The sequence below is a fragment of the Camellia sinensis genome, chromosome 6 (assembly GCF_055761805.1).
Source record: "Camellia sinensis isolate YWXY chromosome 6, ASM5576180v1, whole genome shotgun sequence".
NCBI lineage: Eukaryota > Viridiplantae > Streptophyta > Magnoliopsida > Ericales > Theaceae > Camellia > Camellia sinensis.
In genome coordinates this window covers 83,421,648-83,448,337 of record NC_138966.1, presented here as the reverse complement: position 1 = coordinate 83,448,337, position 26,690 = coordinate 83,421,648, and the positions used below count along the sequence as shown (strand labels likewise).

At 36.5% G+C, this 26,690-nt stretch overlaps 1 protein-coding gene across 3 annotated transcripts; it reads right to left on the bottom strand.

Moving 5' to 3' along the window:
* Positions 1–258: 258 nt before the first annotated feature.
* Positions 259–26,210, bottom strand: LOC114289398 (uncharacterized). 3 transcript variants are annotated; one of them, XM_082874093.1, is made up of 9 exons: positions 26,064–26,210; positions 21,427–21,904; positions 21,082–21,163; positions 20,881–20,956; positions 19,775–19,855; positions 17,820–17,923; positions 6,310–6,559; positions 5,932–5,995; positions 259–1,120 (listed from the first exon to the last, which is right to left on the bottom strand). In XM_082874093.1, the coding sequence occupies exons 2-9, from the start codon at positions 21,845–21,847 to the stop codon at positions 543–545; spliced, it is 1,656 nt and encodes a 551-aa protein (XP_082730219.1). In that variant the 5' UTR covers positions 21,848–21,904; positions 26,064–26,210; the 3' UTR covers positions 259–542. The 3 variants fall into 3 exon arrangements, with proteins under 3 accessions (XP_082730219.1, XP_082730221.1, XP_082730220.1); XM_082874095.1 differs by lacking the exon at positions 5,932–5,995; XM_082874094.1 differs by lacking the exons at positions 17,820–17,923; positions 21,082–21,163 and having other exon boundaries at positions 20,881–20,950.
* Between the last annotated feature and the right edge of the window lie 480 nt (positions 26,211–26,690).

The following is a 26,690-nucleotide window of genomic DNA, read 5'->3' as shown; positions in this document are numbered from 1 at the left end:
CCAATATCAATGCTACGGAGCCAGAAAAAGTGGTCAAAAAAATTACCAAAAAATAAAGCCCGTAAAACAAATTCATCATGAACATATGAAATTTTAACCTACACCATACATACTATTTTTTTTTATCACTTTCCATCTTCCTAGTTTTGTCCACAGCCATAAAGCATTCCACAATTTTATTTTATTTTATTTTATTTTATTTTTTTTGAAACAAACATTCCACAACTGATAAACAAGAGCACCAGCAGCCACAAAAAAAAAAAACAAACAAACAAAAGATTAATTAAAAGGGTCAAGAGTCAAAAGGTGTTAGACTAATAGAATGACTAGCAAATCGCTTATGAAGATACATCTTCACAAGGCCATCTGATCTAAAGATCACCTACTATCTAGCCTCAGTAGAAATATAACAAAGAATTTTCATGTAGTTTGTTACAAAAACAATCCCCTACTGAAGATTATGATCACATTGAGGCCATTACCTCCTACTCTGATGGGGGTGCTGATGAGATGGAAAATTAGGGTTGAAATCATTCCTATTGTCATCGTCTCTTTTTTTCAAAACTTGCAGAGCCATAATTTTGTTGTGAAAACAGTCTATATTGGGACAAACATGGTACAGAACTGTGTGAACCAGGAGTTAAAGAACCTTCATAGACTAAACGGCTCCTACCTCCATCTGACATGGTCCTTCCAAAACTAGGGCTTATTGGTACGGAAATATTACCTTGTGCACTCTGGGAAGTGTAGCCAGACAGTGTGGGGCTAAATCCTGGGTCAATGCCGGGAGGCCCTTCATTTCTGATATCCCTAGACCACCTTTGCCTGTGATGCATGCCTCTGTTAATCGAGTCCAATGAAAAGTTAGATCTGCAGTGTGATTGATTCTTGGCTAAATCGGAACTTGAAGGCCCAGCTGTTGTCCATCGTCTTTCATCTGCATTTTCAGGTATTGGTGCATTTATTCCCGGAAACTCAGCATTCATTTTCCTAGGCAGGTCGGGATAGACCTTCTCAAGGATTTTCCCAATTTCCCCATCATCTTCCTTTTCTTCCTCATTTCCCTCATCAGTAAATATTGTAATCCCTGAAGGCTGCTCCTGTTCCTCAACTTCTGGATCTAAAAAAATTCCAACAAAAATGATAGGAGAGCCAAATGGAATTAGAATTTTAAGTGAAGTTGCCAAAACATGAACAGAATAAATATAGGAGGGGCAAGCAATGAAAAGAAAAGAAAAAAAAAGTTTTGAGGATTTTAAGGAATCTTCTTAGCCAGTCTGAAATTGGGAAACAAAAATAACACACTGGGTTGGGCATACCTCAACAGAGTATCTAATGCCCAACTCTGCTCCCAAGTAACTTGAAAAAAGGGGGGGTCACTAATATGGCCGAAAATGTTTAGGGAAATTTGGTCAAAGTTCCCTCATAATAAAACTTTAATGCATTAAGGATAAGCATAAAAAAATTTCCTTGAAAAGTTCAACACACGTCACTATTACCAAAATATCCTTAAGCTTCGTTTGGCATTGGCTAATATAACCAACTTTTTTGTATTGGGACTTTTTTAGCCTATTTTGGCTTGGATTTTTTGGCCTTTTTGACTTTTGAGAGAGAAAAAGTGTAATGATTATGAGTTAGATGTGATATTTTATCTTATTATTAGCCTATTTTGTCATTTTGTACTTTTTTTAGCTCCAAAATGATAGCCAAACCAGGGGTTAATGACTAATTTAATATTTTAAACTTTAAAATGATATAACTTTTGATCTAGATGTCGCTTTTTAATAAAATTAATAGTTTTAGAATTCTATCATCAAAATCTATCAAACAAGATCCAAATTGACTATGAAATTCTATAAAAAAATAAAAAAATTACCGACGAAATTGACGTAAACAGTAAAATTTTACTATTATTTACAATAAAATTTTACTCTAATTCACAATAAAATTTTACTATCAATCAATTAGGAATCATATCTTCACTACGAGTTCACAAACAAATCACACAAGGACACACCCTACCAAAGTAAAATTTTACTATAAAAAAAAAAAAAGTATATCTTATAATGAGAAACCACAAGCAGTGGAGATGAAATTTTACTTTCATATTTACAAAAACCATTAATCTTGATTGTGTGTCATTTAAGCCAAGTCGCTTAGTAGTAAGCTAGTGGTCCTTTGTATACACAGGATCATTCATGCAAACATCCATCGTTACAAGCTCCATCCCTTTAAACCCTCGTGTCCATGCTAGGGGCACATAATCAATCAAAATACCATAACCAGCTCGCTGTTAGCCCAGAACAGTCACTCACATGGTCACGTGCACAAGTCGACTCTAATGCTATTCTAACGCCTACTGGTCCAAGTAACCTAAAAAAAGTGTATCTACTATCATGAAAAAAAATGCTTTAGCTAAGTTCACCCATGCAAACTTCTAACGTGTATAAAGCATGATTCCATACATCACGCAAAATTAATTGAGATATATACATTAAGTTGAAATGTCAGCATCCTACCCTTTTTTTTTGTTTATGATAATAAGCTAGTACATTACCTTTACTTACCACTTTAATAATTTTCGTTGATACTAAATGATGGATTACATTCTCCTAGAGTTTGACATTCTAAACTGAGTGATTTTAACATACTATTGTGGCTTTCCTATGCTTTCCGTTTGGCAATAGGCTTTTAGCCAAAAAGGCACAAAAAAAGTCAAAACGTTTTCAACTCGTACAAAAAGTCAAAGATTCCTTCCCTTTCGCTCTACTTTTAGCATATTTTTTCATAAAAAGCAAAAAGTTCTTCCCAAATACATTAATCCTTTTCAACTCATTTTAGCAAAAAAGCAAAAAAACCACTAAAATAGCCACTTTTCCAAAAGTCTGTTAGGACTAATTTTGGATGACCAAAACAACCAACCTCAATCTAACCACAGGAAGTGGAAACTAGAGCAAGGTTTAAAGATTTCCAGACAGCCCTCATTCGGGAACATATGAACCCATACTTAGAATGAGAGCAAAAAGAAGACGCTACAAATGCTAGAAAAAGAAAACAACTCCAAAACCAAAATTAAGTACAAGGCTAAATTAATTCACTTGTGTGCCTAAGAAGCACATATACGGATACAAGATACGGATATGGATATGGATATGGCTACGGCTACGGCAATACGCCAAAACCTAAAAAAGTAAAATACAGATACAGTTAGGATACGTTGGTAAAAAAAAAATATTATTTTTAAAAATAATTATTAGTGAGGTACACATAAACTTAAGAATGTTGAAAAATCACACTATAATTTTCTAATGAAAATACTCATCTTTAAGAATTAGGTATTGTCAATAGATTTTATAAATTATAATATCAAGTCTATTATGTTTATATTATACTAACAGAACAATCAACAACTTGTCCACGTGCTTTTTCCTTCTACACTAATAAAAAATATTGTATGCAAGTTTACTTATTTATTTATTGATATTTAATTTTACTATTGTTATATTATCTTGTTAATTTTTACTTTCTACAGGATAAGCTAATTTGACAAATTCTATTATATTAACTCACTATGTTCTTATCAAAGAACTAAGCAAAGTATTGAACAATTTTCATGTGTTAATCCTCAAAATTATATTATATTATAATGCTATGCAAGAAATGCTACAATTCTAATTTTGTCAAAGAATTAATACGTGACTTGAAGTATCCGATACTTCAAAATTAATGAAAAATTAATTAAGAAGTATCTAATACTTTTAACAAGTATCCAATACGTCCGCAAGTATCCAAAGAGTATCGATATCTGATACAGATGTGTCCCTCTTTTAGAAGTATATGTGCTTCATAGGTATGTGCACTCCAAAAATCCAATTAACACAACTACAAATAAAAAGAGGGTAAATTCCACAAATACACCCTTGAAGTTTGTCAAAAATACAGATTCCCCCCTCACATTCTAAAAAATTACAAATACCTCTTTGTTAGATTTTTTCTTGCAACTGACCTAACAGAAAAAAAGAAAAAATGTATGTATTTATACCCAAATACACTCTAATACTAAAATAAAATTATCATACTACTCTTATTTTCATCCACTCACCACCAAATCCCCCTCTCTACACCACCACAATATTCTCTAACCCTTCTCGATGATGCACCAAACGCTTGTAGACAATAATGATGATGGTGCTGACCAAGACTGGGGGGTTAGTGCAATGGTTGGGGGAAATGGTGTTACTAGAGGAAATGAGAAATAAGGAAGGTGAGATGAATAAAATAAAAGAAAAAGAAAAAAGAAATAAAGTGTTTTAACTTCATAAAAGTTAGGGAAAGTCTATACCACATGCACCCGAATGTTGTGACCCAAGAGCTTTTTAGTTAAATCTTATGTGATGTTTGGTTATAACTTAATTTTTTTTAATAATTATGACTCCCATAGGATTGAGTTATGACATTTGTTGTAATCAATCCACAAATGTTAGAACTTGCATACGGTACACACCTTTTTGAGGGTGCGTACCATAGCATTTCCCTAATGCTGTGTTTGGTTGAGGGATTTGAGGAGGGATTTGGAAAGGGAAATGAAAAAGGTAGGTGAAATGTGAACAAAACATATCTATATTCCACCTAGTTTCACACACCTTTTCTCTTTTCCTTTCCAAATCCCTCCCCAAATCCCCCAACCAAACACAGCGTAAAAGTAATCTAGGAGGGGGCCATACACTATTAGTTTGACTTAACAGTTGATTAAAGAAAGAGGCCATTGTTATGTGATTGAAAACCTCAACGGGCAGGATGTAATTTCTTAGACGTGAGGGGAATACTCGTATTTTTAATAAATCTCAGGGGGTATATTTGCAATTTATCCTAAAAACAAAGAATACTGAAAGCTAGGAAGCACGGATACAGATACGGGATACGGATACGATACAATCCGGATACGGGTACGGCGGGGATACGTTCGTAAAAAATATTATTTTAACAATTTTTAGTGACGCAGTATGCATAAAAATAAAACCTAAAGCAAAAGAGAACTTGATAAAGAAGAACGATTCCTATAAAACTAAGAGTCTTCAAGGTCAATAGCTTCAACTTGTTCCCATTCATCAGTGAATATCACAAGACCTTAGCTAAAGCCAAAAAACCATTCTTAAATAAAAATTTCGGCAAATATACTTTTTTAAGTCATCAATGATAGCCTAGGAAGCACGGATACGGATATGGTGATATGGGGATGTGGCTATGGCGATATGTCAAAATTTGAAAAAGTATGATACAGGTACAGCGGGGATACATTCGTAAAAAAAAAAAATTTATAATTTTAATAATGTAATATGCATGAAAATAAAACTTAAAATAAATTAATAAATAAAGAGAGGGATTCCTATTAATCTAAAAGTGCTCAAACATTCATAAAACATCCAAAACTAAAAGCAAAAGCAAAAGCAAATGCAAATGCAAATGCAAATGCAAATGCAAATTAAACATCATCCTTACATGCCAACACCAAAAAAAGAATGAGAGCAGAGAGAAGAAACGTGAGAGAGTGAGAAAGCGAGAGAGAAGTGAGAGAGACAACAAGGATACATCAATTTGACAAATTCTATTACTTTAACTCTCACTATATTCCTCTTATCAAAGAATTAAACAAAATATTATAAGTATTATGTAACTTCGAGTATTCGATACTTCAAAATTAAGTATTCGATACTTCAAAATTAATAAAAAATTAATTAAGAAGTATCCGATACTTTTAAAAAGTATCCGATACGTATCCGCGAATATCCGAGGAGTATCGGTATCCGATAAGTATCCGATATGGATACGTCACCTTTTTTGAAGTATCCGTGCTTCATAGACTGCAAGGTAGATATGTAAGAAGACATGTAGTTGGTTACCAAGAGTTTAAGTAAATAAAAAAAAGTTTACCTAGATATCCTGGTGGATATCCCATTTGTCGCATTCTGTTAAGCCAAGGAGGTGGATCAAGCTCCTGTACATGTGCAGAAGAAGGTTTTTTTTTTTTTTTTTTTAATGCAAAAAAATCCTATAATAAAGTTAACAGTAAGTCAAAAAAGTTAACAAGCAATCTGAAGCTAGAAAATAAAATGAAGCATTTCAAATTCCCTAAAGTTAAAAGAAAATAAGTGTTCTGAAAGAGTTAAATGCAATCATACAGATTCCTGCAATAAACTTCAAATGAAACAGAAAAACAGGTAACATAAATCACTCAGCAAATAAAAGTTCACATAAACACTAACAGAAAAAGTAGCAAGCCTTTGCATGCAAAAGAATGATCCATATTACCCCAAGACCAAGAAGTTTCCGTGTTTCAGCATCAAGGACACCTGGCCTTAAACCATCATACTTTCCCCCAGCAGAATTTTGGTAGTATCGAGTTGGATTACGAGAACCAGCATTTTTATTACATCTTGACTTGTGCTGCTTGCGAGCATTATTAACAGCTACATTGTCACGAGGTTTTGGGCATTCCTTCAATGAGTGGTTGTAGGAACCACAATTGAAACACCGGGAAGCATCTACTACTTTCAAACCCCTACAACACAACAAATAATATGTAACTATATGCTAGGCAGTTGAACAAAACAAGTGCAATATATAGGCAGAAGGGATTCTTGGTACCAAAAAAAAAAGACTAAAAAGCGTTCTATAAATCACACCACCATTAGAGGATGGAGAATCATAAGAACCAATAGGGTAGAAAATCATTGGTTGGCTTTCTTTTGAGGCAAGCATGTCCATAAGAGGCATGAAATGTGTCAACAATGGCCAATTACTCTACATATGTTTCAGGTGATCAGCTTAAGAATTTTATCGCAACAAAGCATTCAAATTTCAATCCTTAGGAGGACAAACTAAAGTTTCGATACACTAAAATCATATTTTCCATGGACAGCAACAAGGAAATTATCTTAGTTAGACTTTGATCCGTTCATATTTGAAACTAACCAACCATGATATATGGATGATTCAAAATCTGCCAGCTGTTTTGGGTCTTTTGGCGTCATGGGATATGCATCCAACACAACTATTGGCAACCACATGCCAACAATCATGAATACTATGTTACCTACAAAGTGGATCGTTCGGTATGTGAAATGGGAGCCACATTCTCAAAAATGTGGTACGATAGGAATAGACTTGTTTATATTACTATAATAGAATACTTGTAAAGCTTCTTCTTTTTTTTTTTAACAATTAGACATCTAATAAAATGTTGGTTTTCTTTATCAAATTAATCATATTACAACACATTTTTGTGAGCATTATGACCAATTTGTTATGTTGTCACATCAAAACTCTACTCTCCTTAGATTTAATTTATCATATTTGATTTGTCTTCCTCCTAAGGGAACTTTTAAGGTTTAAATTGGAAAATATTTTTGGGATTGGTTTGGACTGCTCAATTCACTGTTTCGGAATAAAAGTGTACCTCATTTTGGAACGTGCTATTGAAACAAAAATAGTGTTTTCTGGTAAATTTGCATGAATACAAAAAGTAGTTATTAACCAAAAGTTCCAAACGAAACTTTCTAATATCTTGTTAGAAGACTATTTCTAAGAGACAGAAGCACGCATGTATTACATTAAAACAAATAAAACTTCATTTATGCTCAGGTAAAAATATTTGTGTACTTCAACAACTTAGTTATATAAACAACCTTGTTTAGGAAATCAAGTGCACCAACTGTCAACTTGAAGTGAATTTGTGGGTTGAGGTAAAATAACAAAATGAAAAAGTTCTGTTATGCAGTAAGGATCAATCATTGACTCACGGTGTACCAAGGGAAAGAGAAAAGCAGAAAGGCTGAAAAGGCAGGCACGCAATTGCTACGGTACCAGATAAGGTAAGCAAGCAGTTCAAATCACTTTCTTACTGTAGAGCCAGAATAACCCCCAGCATGCATTAAAAAAATGAACCGCATTAATAAGCATAAGAAATACCACAACTCATAGTTCTTGTACAAAAAATATGCCTGCCTTCTAGCAGCATTTCTGTCATGTACACAAACACAAGTTCCATGTCTTGGAAATATGTATGGGTAAGACGATAGGGATGGAAGTCACTTTGATCTAACTAGAACCTGGACGAGAAGTTGGCTGGTTCAATTTTCAGTCACTTCTAGTTCAGTCATGAATTGGAAAAAAGGAAGAATATTTTTCTTCCAGGTCAACGAGTCAGAACAAACCCAACCAGAGAATAGACCTATATTGATATATATTATTTTGCAAGTAAAACAAATTATATTAAAAACATCAAAAGGGGATGATGCCGATTTACAAAAATGTTACATCACAATAACCTAAGAAGGTTTATAAAAAAAAGTCTTATACACTCGAAAGACAAAAAGGCCTAAAGATTCTCACAAGTCCAAATAATCCAAGCCTACAGAATTGCGCAAATGATACAAGTCTACAATTAAAAAGGGTGAGAAGGTGTATAACTTTCCTAACTTAGGTATATGTATTCATCTCTATGTGTCATGGCCACATCGTCTCCATTTATTAGTTGGCACCACATGTCAATAGTGCATTTCTACATGCTCCCCTTTGGATCAAGCAACCATTTAACTCTTCTGCATGATCTATACAAATGATCTTCGGCACCCCACTCATACTTGGTCTCAGAAATGCTACCAAATTAACCTACGTCACAAGCAGGGACTAAGATCTTCACTCAAGATCACTTGAAAATTTGTGGCTTGGAAGTTAGAGTCGAGATGGTCAAGGTCACTCCACCTTGACCAGTCCTAGAGAGAAGGGTTTTGTAAAATTTGATGTATAGAGAAATAGAGAGAATGAATTATGTATTATTGATTGATGTAATGTTATATATATTACAATGATTCATGATTCCTATATATAGAAGAGGGTGAGTGTGTAGTAGGTAAGGAGTAGGTGAAGTGGAGGTGGTAGTGGTGTAGTGGGTTAGGTTTAGTGGAGTAGGTGAGGTGGTAGTGGTGTAGTGGGTTAGGTTTAGTGGAGTAGGTTTAAGTGGGTGAAGTAGGTGATAGGTTTTAACAGCCCCCCGCAAACTCAAGGGGGATAGGAACTAGCCAACTTGAGTTTGGAGAGAGTAACAAAACAAGAAAATAGACGAATACATAAAAGAAAAGAGGATAGGAGACACTGTATGGTCGTGTCAGACCATTGGTGAAGACACGGGATGGTGGTGTCATAACGTTGTAGAGGACACTGTATGGTGGTGTCATAACGTTGTAGAGGACACTGTATGGGGGTGTCATAACGTTGTAGATGACACTGTATGGTGGTGTCAGACCGATGTAGAAGACAGTTTATGGGGTCATGTCGGACCGTTGTAGCAGACAATGTTGTGACAGTTGTTGTGACAGTTTACAGAGTTTTGCCGACAGTTTACAGAGTCTTGTTGGACCCATGAAGGAGCTAACCGGAATCAATGTCGGGACAGTTTACAGAGTCTTGTCGGACCCACGTAGAAACTAACCGGAATCAATGTCGGGACAGTTTACAGAGTCTTGTCGGACCCATGAAGGAGCTAACCGGAATCAATGTCGGGACAGTTTACAGAGTCTTGTCGGACCCTTAAAAAGTCGCACCCTCAAAAGGTGTGCCCAATCTTTCAAAAGGCGTGTCATCAAAAGGCGTGCCCAATCCATAAAAAGGCGTGCCAGATATGATGGCGAGGCACGTGAGTGCCTTGGCTGGCGCGCCCGTTTGTCGTCTGGCGTCAAGTGGCGCGCGATACGCGTGGCTGCCTCGGCTATTTAACCAAGACGGAGGCTGAGGCTGAGGCAGAAGCAAAAAACTTCTGAAAATCCTCTGAAAAAAACTCTTCCTTTGCTGAGAGAGAAACTCTGTAATACTCTGTAACACTCTGTTGCCCAGAAAATGGCTTCGTCTTCCCATGGGCTGCTCACTCTCTTTCCCGACCTCAATGAGTCAACAAGAGAGAGAACTGGTGCGGTGGCCAGTGAACCTCAACCAAACACCTCTGTGTTTGCTCCGTTGAACTTTCCGATGCGGTCGGTGGAGCAAAAAATGGCGGTGCAAACTGATATTGAGGCCAATCAGTATACTCTGAAGTCATGTGTGGAAACCATGACTGCGGTCACAAACTTGTCGCACCGGCTGCAGAGCAGGACAAATGAGGTGCAACAGTTAAACTCCCAACTGGCTCTGCTCCAACGCATGTATAAGGATGCGCGAGCAGAGATAAGTGTGCTAAAGGCGGAAAACAAGGAGCTGAAACGAAAGGCCACCGTGATGTTCCGATTTGGAGGGCCGCCATATGCTGCAGTGGAGGAGCAGGGAGTAGTGATCGTGCCCAGTGGAGTGGGAAACACGGAGGCAACACCGTCAAGGGCCGCCCAGGACAGAGGCAAGAAGAAAAGACCGGCGGCAGAGTAGAGAAGAAAAATCCCACCTGTGAATGTGGGTGTTTTTTTTTTTTTTTTTTTTTTTGTATGTTGAAACATGGTGATCGGGGTGAGCCCTGACATGAATAAAATGAGTTTGGTGTGCAGATCTTCCTGCGTCTTTTTTTGTTTTGTTTTGTTTTTTTTTTTTTTTTTTTTTTTTTGTCATACCCATGTTCTTCGGATGGAAGACTAAAAATAAAAAAAATAAAAAAAATAAAGTATAAAAGAAAAGAAAATTGAAGAGAAGTGTGTGAATGTGAAAGTAATAAAAAAATAAAAAAGAAATGGGAGATTTAAAGTTGTGGGCGGGTGTGTTGGTTGCTTTTCAAAAGATGGAGTAAAAAAGTTGAGTGGGGAACATGAGTGTGTGGAAAGAATGAAAAAGAAAAAGGATGGGTTGGATTTGTACAAAATAATAATAAAATAAATGAGTGGAGAAGGTTGGAAAAGGGAAGAGAAAAAGAAAGAAAGGTAAAGTGGGGGATTTAAAAAAGAATAAAAGGGATGTCGTGCATGTATGTGTGGTGTAGTCTGTCTATCAGTTTTTTAATATAAGAAAAAGAGATATATATATATATATATATAAAGAAAGTGGGATGGACCATGAGGCTCAATAGTCCAGTGTCTTTCAAGTACCGAGACAGTGTCAGGCAGTGGGGTTCACTAATTGAGATGAGGACTCACTTGAAATGAAAAAACAGCAAGATGTATTGTATTAAGAAAGGGACGGATCTCGCTTTTGGGTGGTGGTGCTTGAAGAGAGAGAAAGCCACACAGTGTGTGCAGTTGTAGAGAGAGGCAGAGAGAGAGGCAAAGTATTGGTTTGTTTTGGATTCCAAGTAACAATGGAGAGAAACACTCTGGTGAGGAAGCCTCACACATCCACTGCGTGCTCACGGCTTTGAAGAGACCCACTTTCCAGAACTTCGACCACTGCAAGCACTCCACCTTCTTCAGATGTCAATGTTGTTCTGCCCTCATCAAAACCCACTAAAGATTCCATAAGTGCAGTACATTTTTCAGCTGTTTTTGAAGATTTGCAGGTTTTGAGGACGTGAAGACCGGTGAATCTGCGGTTTCGACGATCGTGAATCTCGCTGAAGAGGCTAAGTTCGCGAGAGAAGGTGTTAAGGCTCCGAGCTATGCGATTCTCAGTATCTGCAAGTCTCTCGTCGCTGGAGGAGTAGCCATAGGCGTATCACGCACTGCTGTAGCGCCACTGGAACGATTAAAAATTTTGCTTCAGGTACAAAACCCACATAACATAAAGTACAACAGTGGGGGTAGATGAAGGGACTGCAGCGACGGGTTAAGGTCAACGGTGGGGGTAGATGAAGACGACCGAGACGGTGGTGTATGGGAGGACAACAGTGAGAGGATGGGCAGTGGTGGTGGACTCGAATAAATTTCAAGGTATGTGTAGAAAATTCTAGCGGATTAGGTTGAGATTCGGCGGACGGCTAAGGTGAGGTTGCCGCCCGCCGGTGAAGCGAAAAATACTAGGTGCTAAACCTGCTCTGATACCATGTAAAATTTGATGTATAGAGAAATAGAGAGAATGAATTATGTATTATTGATTGATGTAATGTTATATATATTACAATGATTCATGATTCCTATATATAGAAGAGGGTGAGTGTGTAGTAGGTAAGGAGTAGGTGAAGTGGAGGTGGTAGTGGTGTAGTGGGTTAGGTTTAGTGGAGTAGGTGAGGTGGTAGTGGTGTAGTGGGTTAGGTTTAGTGGAGTAGGTTTAAGTGGGTGAAGTAGGTGATAGGTTTTAACAAGTTTTGACAAAGATTTGTGATATCTTAAAGATTGTACAATACCTACCTCTGAAACATTATGATATGATCCCCAAGGCCTATCATACCTACCCACTACAACCTCATGATAGAAACTTAAGGTCTGAGTCTCTGACCATATGCAAAATGGGTAGTTGGAAACTTTTAAATTGCCAAACCAAGGGAGTTGAACCACCTGTCCATAGTTGAATTGGTCCCATGACCCTCCTATAAGAGGGAACCCTCCTCATGCATGCAAAACAAGAAGCCAATCCTACCTCCTTCGGCAAGCTTACAAGTACTCTCTACCCTCCTAGAACTGCCTTCGCTCTTTTCTCCCCTACCTCTAGTGGTTCTTTGCCAACCAAGTGTCCATCATTTTCCCAGATCCTCCTTCTGGCCACCTCAAGCTCATATCTTCCATACCTAGAAGTCCAACTATACAAGTTGGCCAAAATGCAACTTTCAAGCCTAACAGAGGCTTGTCAACACCTTCTAAAGTTCTCCTGTTATGTTCCCTCTAAAAAATCCACATCAAACATGACAGAGATAAGAGCCAAGCCTTCTTCCTAAGCCTCCCCAACCAATCTCCCCACCATCCAAACACAACTCTAACCACACATCTCTATGAAACACTCAATCCACCCCAAACAGTAATAAGACCAACCCATACAATCAATAGCTACGTTAACTTACAGTGAATAAACAACTGACAAACAGAAGCTGATTCACCATCACATTTATTAAGACAATACCAATTAACAAAGATTTGATGCCTCATAGATAAGTTGTCGCTTGTAAGAGTCTTCTCATGGGTGTTGTGTTCCACACATAAAAAATAATCTTGACCAACAATCCAAATTCCTCCCCTAGGAAATTCACTCTTCCAATCTCCATAAAAAGATTTCAATCAAAACACCCTCACCAAGATATAGTCTGCCATAATGAATTATGCCTTCAACAACTCTACACCCATAAAGCAAATTGAGGAGATTAGTCAACTGTTCCAACTCCCAATCTTGCAAGTTCCTTTTCAACCTAATGTCCCAAAAAACACTCTGACCCATCCCTCAAACAAAATCACCGACAAAGTATCTTTATATGAAGCAAGAAAAATAGAAGGGAAGGCTTTCTTTCTCTAAAGCATCATCTCAACACACTCCGCACCCTGATGCTGAAAATTTTTCACATTTGACAAATACCCTTCCTTAAACTTTTCTTATGAAGCATCATCACCACCAATTAAAAACTCAAACCAAACTATCTTCATCTACTTGTGATAATAGCACACTTACAATTTTTAAAGATGATCAAGGGAAGAACTCTGATGTAATGATTCATGATGGATTAAATAGTATTTTTCATATAGAATAAAGTTTAACTTAAAAACTGATTTATTTTTTCATATTGAATTAGTTTCAGTTTTTCAATATTTTTAATTGTTTGTAGCTATGACATTCATATTCATGGCAAATAAAATAAATATACATTTTTTGTTGTATTCTTGTCATGTCGTTATCTTAAATTTTTGAAAATTATTATGTCCTATGTCCGATGTCGATGTCGATGTCTGTGTACATGTCCTATGTCGATGTCGATGTCGATGTCGATGTCTGTGTACATGTTTGTGCTTCTTAGACACTGATAATGGTACATTGTACAAAGACATCCATTAGGTAGGCAGGCTTCACCAAGCACTCTAAATAAGAGTGAGCCCTATATATTATTAGCTATAGCCTAAGAAGCACGAACACGAACATGCGACACGACACGAATACGACATGGACATGTCGACCTTAGTTGCACGAAGCGGGAGTGGGGCAAGAGCGGGAGCGGGGCAAGAGCGGGAGCGAGGAAGTATGAGCCGATAGAAGTTTCTTAGGTTGAGAGCACCTCGGGAAACGGTAATATATATATATATATATATATTTTAATACACATTAGAATTTTTTTATAAATATTTTTATTTTAATACACACTACATATTTTATTTATTGATTATATTTTTTAAATAATGAGTTATTGTTAATTTATTTATTTTTTATTTTTAATTGATATATATATTATAAATAAAAAAAATATAACCAATAAGGAATAATAAAATATGTTTAAATAATAATAAATAAAAATTGGATGATTTATTTTATAGATTTTATTAGATTTTTTTTTTAATTACATATGATTTAATTATATTTATTATTATATAACAAAATATATTATTTATTATATGTTAAAAACGGGAGGGGGACACAAATCGACGAGAGGGACACAAATCGACAAGAGAGAGAGACAGAGAAAAGAAGAAGAAGAAGAAAAAGACGACGACGAAGAAGAAGAAGACGAGGAGGAGATGATGAAGAAGAGAAGAGGATATTCAGAGAGATGAAGACAGAGAGTGCAAAGGAGATTGCGAGCAGATCAAAGGCGATGTAACTAGGAATGGCAATGGAGCGGGGCGGGGCCGGGGATCGCCCTCCCCGTCCCTGATCCCCGATGGTCGAATTTCCCCCAGCCCCGGCCCCGATCCCCGACGAGGAATCTATCACTGCCCCCACCCCCGTCCCCAACGGGGATCGGGTTTCCCCGACCCCGAGCAATCCCAGGCTAAAAAAAAAAAAATTCAGAAAATACAACAACAACATCATCATCCGAGACAAATTTGAAACAGATCTGAAAAAAAAAATTGTGAAAATCCGAAACAGATCAGATCTGAAACAGATCTAAAAAAATATATATATATATGAAACAGATCTGAAAAAAAAAATAAATTCAGAAAATACAACAACATCATCATCCGAGACAGATGAGATCTGAAACAGATCTAAAAAAAAAATGTGAAACAGATCTAAGACAGATCTAAAAAAAAAAAAAAAAAAGATCTGATCTGTGAGCGGCGGTGGTAGTCGGCGACGTCGAGAAGGGAGGGAGTGAATGAGAGACGCTGTGTGGTGGCTGTGGATCTGAGAGAGAGAGAGAGAGAGAGAGAGAAGTCAGTGAGCTAGAGGGAGATGAGAGACGGAGACGAGGTAGAGAAGAGAGTGATGAGCTCTGAGGTGAAATAAGGTAAAGTCAGTGCTTATCAAAAAAAAAAAAAAAAAACCATAAAGTTATAAACCACTGACTTTACAAACCACTGACCACTGACTTTACAAACCACTTTAATATCGGGGATAAATCAGGCCGAGGGTCGGGGACGGGGATGGGCTGGGTACGGGGCTGGGACATTGATCCCCGTCCCCGGCCCGAATCTGTTCGGGGATTGATTTTTAAATACCATCCCCGTCCCGTCGGGGGTATTTTTCGAGGAAAACCCGCTCGATTCGGGGTCGGGTCCCCATCGGGCCGGTTTCAAATTGCCATCCCTAGATGTAACGGAGATTGAAGGCAATGTAACAAATCGAAGCCGTGTCCGAGAAACCCATGCCCTAAACCAACGAATCCATGTAACAGATCGACGGCAAGACCATATTTCTCTCTCTCTCTCTCTCCCCCTCCCTCCTTTACGATCCTACCTTGGACTGAATCACGTTTCTCTCTCCACAGAAACGCAATTCTTACTCAGAATCGCCACCAAGTTGCATGATTCCTGCAACTAAGAAGCCGACATGCTAATTTTCAAAAAATGCAAGACACGACATGTAGGGGACATGCACGAAATATATAATTTTATATACTTATAATATGTCATATATATGAATATAACATTCAAATATAATAAAAAATGTAACATAACACTTACTTTATATTTTATATTTTTTTTCTTTCATTATTGTATCCTAAGTTAATTAGTTTAAACTTATAATTTGTTTAATGTATGTCTAATTGGTGAACATGTGTGTTTAAGCAAAGGACACGAGTATCCGACAATTGTCCGGATCTAAAATACTTTCAAAAAATAGGATACATTTTGACGAGTGTCAGACATGTGTTGGGAAGAGAAGATAGTTATAAAATATTGGCTTACCCTCATTTGGGTGAGATCATGTCTATATATAATCAATATAAGATACATGAAAAAGGAATTAAATAATTACACAATCAAATCCTAAAATTAAATTCCTAAATTAAATATACAATATTCCATATTCCAACATTCTATACTCCAACACTCCCCCTCAAGCTGAATCAAAGATGTCAACCAACCCCAGCTTGCCAATGGAAGATCGAAGTCAGGATGGTCCTACAGATTTAGTGAAGATGTCGGCAGTCTAATCAGAAGATGGAACAAATGAAGGACATACAATGCCAGCTCGAACCTTTTCCCAGATAAAATGAATATCATCCTTAATATGCTTAATACGCTCATGAAGCACAGAATCAGAGGCAAGTAAGATGGCAAACTTATTGTCACAAAATAGCTTGGAAGAATTATTCTCCTCAAAGCCTAACTCAATAAGAATGGACCGAAGCCATAGTAACTCACATGTCCCATGAGTCATGGCGCGGTATTCAACTTCAGCAGATGATCGAGAAACAACCGCCTGTTTTTTGCTTTTCCATGATAGAAGATACAACCAAGGAAGGTGCATACCCCAGAAGTGGAACGTCTATCAGTCAATGAACCAACATAGTCTGCATCAGTAAAACAGGACAATCCTGTCTGAATCCCACCATTGAAGAATAAACCCAAACCTGGACATGACTTGAGATATCTCAAGATGTGGTGAACAGCATCAAGGTGAGCAGTACGAAGTGAATGCATAAACTGACTAACCACACTTACAGCAAATGTCAAATCTGGTCGTGTATTAGTCAAATAGATCAAAAGTCCTACCAATCTCTAGTAGCGAGTTGGATCAGAAAGCAGCTCACCACACTCAGCCGAAAGTTTCAAATTCGGATCCATAGGAGTAGAGTTGGAATATGGAATGTTGGAATATGAAATATTGTATATTTAATTTAGGAATTTAATTTTAGGGTTTGATTGTGTAATTATTTAATTCCTTTTTCATGTATCTTATATTGATTACATATAGACATGGTCTCACCCAAATGAGGGTAAGCCAATATTTTATAACCATCTTCTTGGTATCAGAGCTTAGTTGGGCCTGTGACTGGTGGGCTATTTGTCCAACTAGCGTGTGTTGTGGTCCAGGAGGGTGTATTGAAATGTGTCTCACATCGCTTGGAGTTGCCCCATCTGTGCTAGTTATATGGCTTTAGTTTCCCTCTCCTTAATACCTAAGTTTTAAGGAGAAGTGTGGACTGGGCTTTTCAACTAAAAGTGTCCAACAAGTGTCGGTGTCTGACACGGACACAACACAAACACACCACCTTCTTAGAAGTGTCTATGCTTCTTAGGCAATAGCTAATATAATATTATTCCCCTGTGACATCCCTAACTATTGCTTACATTCCAAATTTGATAAAGTCTAATATATCCAGAATATTTGGCGTGCCGTCTAGTATCACACATGTATTCCCATGTTGGTCAAACAATAAAAGAACATCAAAATATTTTGAACTACAAAGTTACATTCCTATATGGATATTGAGTACATGATATTGCAACTCAAAAGGCCAATCTCCGGCCTATTTATTTTTAGTAGTAATCACTGATTCATTTATAACTAAAAAAGTATTCATAATCATAAACAAAATAAGAAGTATTTACCCTTCCAATGAGTATCCACGATCATAAAGTGGAACAGACTTCCTATCTAATGCAATAAACTCCTCGCTCATCTGGTTCCTTGTTTGATTGTCCATCCAGAAAGACTACAGACAAAAGAGTACTGAAAACTTCAACATAATACGCACTGCAAGGAAACTTGCAAACTACAAGCTTTCTTCATACTAGCTACAAAACCGAGGAAATCTTGAATGGAAATCTTTGACAAAACACTAGCCAATAGAAGTTAATAACTAACAAAATTTCTTGCTTGTCTCAGTAAAGTGGCAAGGCATGCATTGCTTGGACTAGCTAAATAGATAGACCATATCGATTGAATAAAACAACTTTCTAGTAGCGGGTAGAACCACACAGCGTTCCATAACCCAAAAACTAAGTACTGGAGGAAAAACAGAAAAATATTAAAATAGAAGGTAAATGCAGTTCTTGGATGAATAGTTATGACTTCATAGAAGATGGACCTACTAGCAACTTATCATGTACTGATATGGCAGGAACATAATTGTATATCACAAAACCTTAAACAAAATGCAAGCACTCTTGAACAAAAAGTTTGCATGAAAGAAGAAAGTGAGAGCAAGTTAAGCAGCAAGTCCAGAAACTATATATAGCATGAAACAAACAGTCAATATGCATCTTATACACGTAACACACGTTGTAAAATATCAGAAACCTCTTTACCTGTTATAACACTGTCCTCAGATGAAGTTGAGTTCCAGAATGTTTAAGTTCAGTACTCTCTCTCACTTTTGTCACAATAATCAACTTAAGCAACTGTTTTATTCTTGATGTATGGTATATATATGCACATAAGATTTCACTGTTGCAATTTTATATTCGTTCTTTAACAAGGATTAACTTCCATTGTATTACAAACCCTTAGTCTATTCCTTGTTTTAATCTTCAAGCCTACCACTTTTCAATTGCAGCACAGTCAGAGAATAAAAAAATACTAGGCTGTCCTATGTCAGGAAGAAAAAGGAGACGAATTAAAAAGAGCAACAGATGGGGGAAGAGAGAGCTCCTCCAAATATCTCAACAAGTTATGCCATTGCAGGGCTCATTTTATTTTCCTCATTACTTAGGGAAGGCAATGTAATTTACCCTATGAAAAATTATGACACAGATAATATATATTCATTATGGTTGATTTTATGTAATATGTTTTACTAATGTGAGAGCAATTTTATGTTAATGTCAAAGTATATAGTAAGGTATGTCTAAAAACAGTCCTCATTCTGAGATTTTTTTTCCTCCATTGACTTACAATGACATGCAAGTTCATCATTAACAAATAGTGCAGCGCCATTTCTCCTGAAACCTGAACAATGATTTAAATTACTTATTTCATCAGTAGACGTAGTACAGGCATGCATTTGTAAGGAGTCAGAACCGTAAAATTATTTTGTAATAGGAAGGACAAATGAAGATAGTTCAAGTCACCTAATAGTTTCATACTTCAGTGAACTAAAAACGGATCAACAAAATAGGTTGAGATAAGGAAAGTAAGCTAGGAAAGTGGGTGCTATGTGAAGAAGGGGGGCAAAGCTTGGAAGGTGGCGCCTTCGTGTTTGATGTGGTGGATTGGGAGGGAGCAGAATCGCCATAGTTTCGATGAGTGGTTACCACAGTACACAGGCATAAGTTAGCTTTACCTTTTTACTTTCATCATTAGAACAGGGGTTTTTTGTGAGCCCCCTTTCTCTTTCGGCAATTTTTTTTTTAGGAACTTCTCTTTCGGCAATTTTATTGGACAACTTAATTCTGTTGGAGGATGTTAGATTTTGTATAAATCTTGTACACAGGTGCTCTTGGTGCATTTTATCCAAAAACAAGAAAGCAAGCATTGAAACATCAAAAAACAACCCAAATGCTCCTCAATAAGATATCATGCTAATGCATAAAGCATGCATCAGAGACACATAAAGAAAACATACCACTGCAGAAGGATTATCCAAACCAACAAAAAGTGCAGGGAAGAACGTCTCTTCACCAGATTCCAGGACTTCATTGGAATCCTGGACAGATAGAAATATACGAATCAGGAGTCCAATCAAATGGAAATATTGAAGAAAGAATGCAGTTAAATGACGAGGCAACTAAATCCATTGGATAACCTAGATAAAAATCCAATTACATATTTGTAAATATGGAACAGCAAGGCATCAAAAGGAACAGCAAATCACCACTGTGTATATAAAACAATACCAGACAGATTACTGAAAAGCCTTTTGATTGTATTCAAGTCAAGATCAATTACACAAGTCAATCTTCACCTCAAACATCTAATTGTCCAAGTTACTGCCTACAATGATTTCAAGATAATCAAATAATTTCACCATCTTTTATTAGAGCTCTAATATCATTAGTCAGATGCAGAACAGAAAGGAAGGTCCTTATCCCAACCCTGGAAAGTTTCAGCTCAATCCACATAATTGGTCAGTCCAACCAGACACAAGGGACAAGAAACCTGGTGGTACTAAACTATACTGCCATATTTATTATTCACTCTTAGCTGATTCATTCAATAAAGAGTTGTATGCAGTCCAACAGATCCAAAACAATGTGCATGTGTAGGCCGTTCCATTACGCTTCAGAATACTATTATGTTCATCACTCTTAAACAGTATATAAAGATGCAAGGACTATTTGCCTGCCACCAGTTTCTGTCCAGTCAATTTGGGACCTTATCAGAGTTGTTGAAAAAAAACAAAATGAAAAAAAAAAAAAGATGAAGAAGAAGAAGAGAAAAGAAAAAAGAATAAGCTTTAAACTCAATTCCTGCTAATTGCACAATTTTTATATTCACATCTAAGACTGCCCAATATATTATCCATATCTAACAAAAAAATAAGAAGTATAGTGTATTCAAATTAACAGAAGCACTTACTATAAAGATCCCAATGATTCAGTTTCTTCTTCATTCCAAAAGTAATAGAGAAGTACAGTATTTTCACAAAGGGGAAAGTGGGACACCGCACAGAATACAATGATGACAGATGAAAATCAGCAATATTGGCTTAAATACAAGAATCAGGCTTACATGAGAAGAAGAGCAATGCTGAGCGTGCCATTTCGACCACTGCTGTAGTAGCTCCTCAAGCTCTCGTTTACTGTCTCTGTTAAGGAAAACTGAACCATTCAGAATATGAAGAAAGAAAGAACCACATCTTAAAAAGTCCTCTTTTAGGTGTACCCTTTCAAAAAAGCAGGAGAAACATCAACTTTCTTTTCATGAAAATACCTTGTTAAAGAGTTATACTTTACATGCACCGAAGGTTGCTGTTTATCAACTATCATTCTGGCTTTCTTAACACCAGATATGGCTGGCATGACGAATTATGGCAAACATAACATGAGGGAACTAATTATAAGCTGCAGGAAGAAGCTTGTTTCTGTGGACACACAAAGGCGCATATGTGCTGCCACCCACACGCAGACATGACATATATATATAGAGATTGCTATATTTTGAAGTAATATGGCAAAATAGCTTATAAAAGGAGAGAAAAACAAATTAATGTTTGTTCTTTGAATTGCATTTTCAATACACAACTAAGATATTCAAGGAAACGAAATAACAGGATACAATTGTCGCTAATTTCATCATAGCTGATAGGACTTTCATCTCTCTTTCGATTGCTAATTGGACTTCCATCTTGACCGGTTACGCAACCATTCTCACTTTGTATTCCAGAGCTGAAGCACTTGACGTCTTCTGCAACTGAAATGGTTTCATTCAATTTAATACTAGCTTGCAAGATAGACGAACACCCAATCAAATCCCTGTCTATGTCAGCTGACATAAAAAGTTGGCTGTCTCCATTTCCAACATCAACCTCAGAAGTCCTTGAGATCTCCTCATTTAGCTTATCTTCTTTAAGCTCACAATTAATTGGATGCGAATCAGCATCACTGGGCTCACGCTCAGAATTATGAAGGTTGTCATTCTCACTTTTATAGCCTGAATTGCTAGAAGGAGGGAGGTCAATCAAATCCTCAGTTTCCATATATAAATGAAAAAAAACTTCAATTGTGGCAAGGCACAAGTCAGACAAGAAGTTAGTCTGCAAAAAATGAACCCTGGTCAGTGAATACAGAACAAACTATCATATCATCCTTGAAGGATCATAAAAAGAACAACAGCAATTCACATTGATATGTGTCTAAATACCATCAGCAAGTACAGCATCTTAATATATTTTAGAAAAGTACATCCATGGCTAAACAATGACCTTCAAAGAAATAGAAAATCGAAACAACCCCAACTAGTTTGGAAGATTGGGCGTTTGGAAGATTGGGCCGCTGAATAGTGAATTCAATATGTGATTATAAAGAATTGTGCATGCACTTATGATCTTCAATTGACTTTTCAAATCAAAAAAGAAAGGTAACGTCAAAATAGGCCAGTGTATAAGTCAAATGGCAAAGAGCGGTAATTCTTTGTACATTAGTGAACTGTTACCACTCACGGACCATTCATTGGGATGGTAACAGGAAACCCCCTAGAGGAGCTGAATGGCCTGGGCTTCTTTTGTTCCTGCATCAACATTACAATATATTCTACATGGGACAATCAATGGATCCGATCTTCCCAAAGCATCACACAGAACTCTATAATCAGCAGTCGATCCTTCTGAACCAGGTAAGAATAAGTGAACATTAAATTCCAAGGATAAACACCTAATACATTATCGCAACAACTCTTTCTTTTCCTGTTTCTTACTTGACCTTAGATATAAATAATTAGGGGTACGTAACTCCTGTCTAATGCCCCAAGGCAGTCCCAAAACCATTCCCATATTTCATCTCCAATGCCTACCACTTCTCTTCATAGTTGAACCAAATACTTTTTTTCATAGTCCAGTAGCACCACATAGGACAGCATTAAAATGAGAACCATCTATCTCCTCAAAATGCAAGGATGGCATTTTAACTGCCCAATAGGCAAGGAGGTATTGAATTATCACAAATACTTCTTCCATACAGACATTTTTCATACAACCCTCCATTTTCTCAAAATTTTTTGAATAGACAAAGTAAAACAATATTTTTTTAAATGTAGTTGCCCCATACCAGCCCTCTCACTCCCTTTTCTATTGGAACCTGAATTGTTTCATGCAACCCTCCCTTTTTCACAAAATTGTCCACAGAGACTAGTAAAAGTGCTTATGCCAGCGCATAGTTGCTTTATACAAGCTCTCTCAGACCCATAATAAAGATGATTTAGTTCCTTTTCTATTCTTAAATCTTGGGAAGGCTCCTTCACCACGTTTCATGCCACCACAATGCAATTGCTGCTGAAGAAACAACATTAGATACTACAATGACCTTTCATTTCTTTACTCTACCTTCAACATTTTATTTGATGGAAAATATGTGTTCTAGGATAATTCAGACAATGAACTATAATAGGTTGGGTCTTCATTGTTTCATCAAATAAACTAAAAATCAACTACAATCACTAAACTCGATAACAGAAAATGTGAGGAATTAAGAAATTTCACCTGTATGATCTTCTGGAAAAAAAATAAAAATGTGTCATTTAGACCCAAAAAAAGACATTATTTTCCAATGTTCTTAGATAACTGAGCATCTAACACCGTTGATATATTTGAGGTTAAGTGTTTAAACATATCTTGTACTGAAAAAAGAAACATAATAAACCAAAGATAAACTTCTATAACTGAAGTTTATGTAGCATTTTGCATAAAACTACTGTTGGTGTGTATGTACATTTTGCCTGAACTCTGGTACTATGATATGGAGACATTGGCATAAAGGTCGAAGAAATTAGAAACAATTCTACTCAGACATTCATTGAAATCCTAAAGTGCTTTTAAATTGAAAAGGTGTTAAAACAATTAGACTTTGATACTAGTCACTACAAATATCAGACGCACATTTCAAATCCTGCATATATCAAAATGGATTCCTCCATATTCTAATAATGGACAAACCACAGAGCAGGTTACTATTCACTTCCAATATTCCCACTTGTAGTTTCTCTTGTTTTGTACCCAAAGAACTTTGAAAGGACCATGATAAAAATAATAAAAGTGTGGATGTAGATTGTTGAGGTGTCTAGGTGGACCTTCTGGGAAGATGGAAGGCATTGAGATGACTCTAGATCATTGACTGTAAGGAGAGAGACAAGGGAACCTAAAGGAGAGAGGAAGATGGCAGTGGAGACACTCAGCCAGAGGTAGGAAAGTTGGAAATCGAATACCTTTACAAGAGATTTAAGTCAAGGAGAACAAGGTAGTCTCCTAGGCTTAGGTATAGGTGGCACAGCCCACTTGATTCTACAAGCCTAAGGTTTCTCAACTACCCTCTGTATCAAATCTTGGGCTGTATCATGGAATGTCAGGAAGTAGGTATGTTAAGCCTGAAGGCTTGTACCAAAAGAGTTACAATAGATATGTGATGTTCCCATCCCGAAGCATAACTAGGCTAGGCCTCGCAACTTCAAAATGGTCGATACTAGAAAAGGATGTGAACTCACTTGTATATAGTCTAGAAACTTAAACTGTCTAGCCAATGGGTCAGGACATTACAAAGTAGCTACTCCCTCCGTCCCAAAATATTAGTCCCTTATTCCATTTTTTATTGTCCCAAAATATTAATCCCTCTTCAAAAATCAAGTACAAAAATAATGTAAATTTTCTATTTTGCCCTTCTTTTAAATTAATAAACAATGTAAAAAGTACAATTATGACATTGATATTCCCAAAAAATGTACTATCAATAGGGTAATTTTGGAAAATCAACTTTTTTCAAATGCAATAATTGTACTATCAAAAAAAGTTGGATTCCCCAAAAGAGACCATTATTTTGGGACGGAGGGAGTATGATACACCTTCCGAGGTGTGGCACCTTGCTTGAAGGTCTTGTCTTCTTATCATTGTGCCAACAAACAAGTAAACTATGATAACAATGTGAACAAGTCAACAACATTAAAAAAAAAAAAAAAAAAAAAAAAAAAAAAAAAAAAAACACTACAATCTTGGGTATCATTACTTATAGAACCTCTATTTTTGCACAAAAGAAAGCTGTAAAACTTAGCGTATCTAAATTTTGGTAATTCTCCATTGACAAACAAGTGAAGCCCAATTAATTATAGTTATGCCACTACTTTTGGGACCCATGATCCTCACTAATTTGGATCACTCTAAAACAAGGAAACAATATGTTTAATCAGTTGCTTGCTATATATGCTACCATTTATAAGCAACACCTTGCCCCATTTGGTAGCACTCACAATTCAACTTATTTAACTTATTTGGTTTTAAGAAGTTAATTAATAACAAACATTTTATTGCAATTGTAAATTATAACCTATTTGACCTTTTCAACTTATTTGTCCAAAAAGAAGTGAGATTTTCTTAAGCTACAAGTGGTAACTTTTTTTAGCTGATCTAAAACCCTTAGGCCCCGTTTGTTTTCAGAGATAGAATGGAGGGGATTGTTAGTGAGGAGATTGATAGTGAGAGGATTAATAGTGAGGGGATTGATAGTGAGGGGATTAAATACGTATGGACAAAAGTGCCGCATCTCTTTTGTCTTAGTTATACCTTTTGAGAACATTTTGGATATTTACACAACAAAAAAGCTATGTCAATTAATTTAACCAAACATGTTCAACTTTTTTCACAGATTATAAAAACTATACCAAACAAATTTAGAAATTATTTTAAGCTAATAAACTAAAATGATATAGTCATAATGATACCAAACGGGCCACTTGTCTCATTGCCATTCAATCTATATGCATGTGTTATAGATATTCTTGCAGTTAATCGGAATAACACTAAGATTCGAGTAACCACCCTCCACATATTTACACAAAATTTGCCAATGTAAGTAAAGCAGATATCCAATGAAGTTAGTATCCTAACCTTGCGTTTGGTTCATTGATTTGAGAAGAGATTTGAAAAAAAAACATACCAAAAAAAAAAAAAAGTAATTATATTTCATTCACATCTCACAAACATTTTCTTTTTCAATTTCCAAATCCATAAACCAAACACAGCGTAAAACAATTGTTCAATCTTATGCCAATTTTTCTAATATGAGATGGTGAGGGAAAGCTTATATAGAGACCCATATGTTTCATAACAAAATCAAAATTATAACTTTGAATACATATTTGTAAACACTTGTAAGTAGTAACATGACATCGAAATCGGGAATACAATAAGCACGAACTGAGGAAGAGAGACTCACTGGTAGAGTGAAAAGCTAGACAACTTTAGTCCTCGTCGTTTATGGAGATAGGGTTTGGAGAGAGAGAGAGAGAGAGAGAGAGACTCTGGAGTCGCTCTGGATCCCTCATAGAGCCGCTATTCTGTGAGAGTTCGAATCGACAATCATGACTGACGCATCTGGGCACTTGTCTACCTTTAGGGTGTAAAACTGAACCGAGACCGTGGGCGGCCCAAAACCCGCCCCAGGTCTGAGATGGGCTGGCCTCTTTCAGCCCGATTAAGTCCGAGTTTGAGCCCAGCCCAATATATTCAGCTTATGCTTGGGCCTTTCATGTAAAATCCGGTCTGGCCCATTGGCCTATTGCATGGCTTGGCCCGGCCTAAAAAATCGGTCCCTACAAGACTTGGCCAGGCCCGGCCCGGCCCACCTGGTCCTCCCTATATCACAAAGGTCAAATTTCAAAAAAATAAAATAAAATACAACTTGCGACGATTAAAAAATAATAAAAATAAAAATAAAAGCTTGATCTTGCACAAAAAAAAAAAACAAAGCAAAACAAAACAAAACAATACAATACAATTTTTATAACAAAATAAAACAAAACAATAGTTATCTCCTTATAATGAATGAATGAAAAAAAAAAAA

What these genes read in the sequence shown, in the direction of transcription:
- LOC114289398 (XM_082874093.1), bottom strand. Translation starts at nt 21,847, where the DNA reads ATGGAAACTGAGGATTTGATTGACCTCCCTCCTTCTAGCAATTCAGGC. An exon ending in TGATGAAATTAGCGACAATT is followed by an intron (nt 21,164 to 21,426) that starts GTATCCTGTTAT and finishes TCGTCATGCCAG; the next exon opens with CCATATCTGGTGTTAAGAAA. An exon ending in CGTGGATACTCATTGGAAGG is followed by an intron (nt 6,560 to 17,819) that starts GTAAATACTTCT and finishes GTTGTGTTGTAG; the next exon opens with GGGTTTGAAAGTAGTAGATG.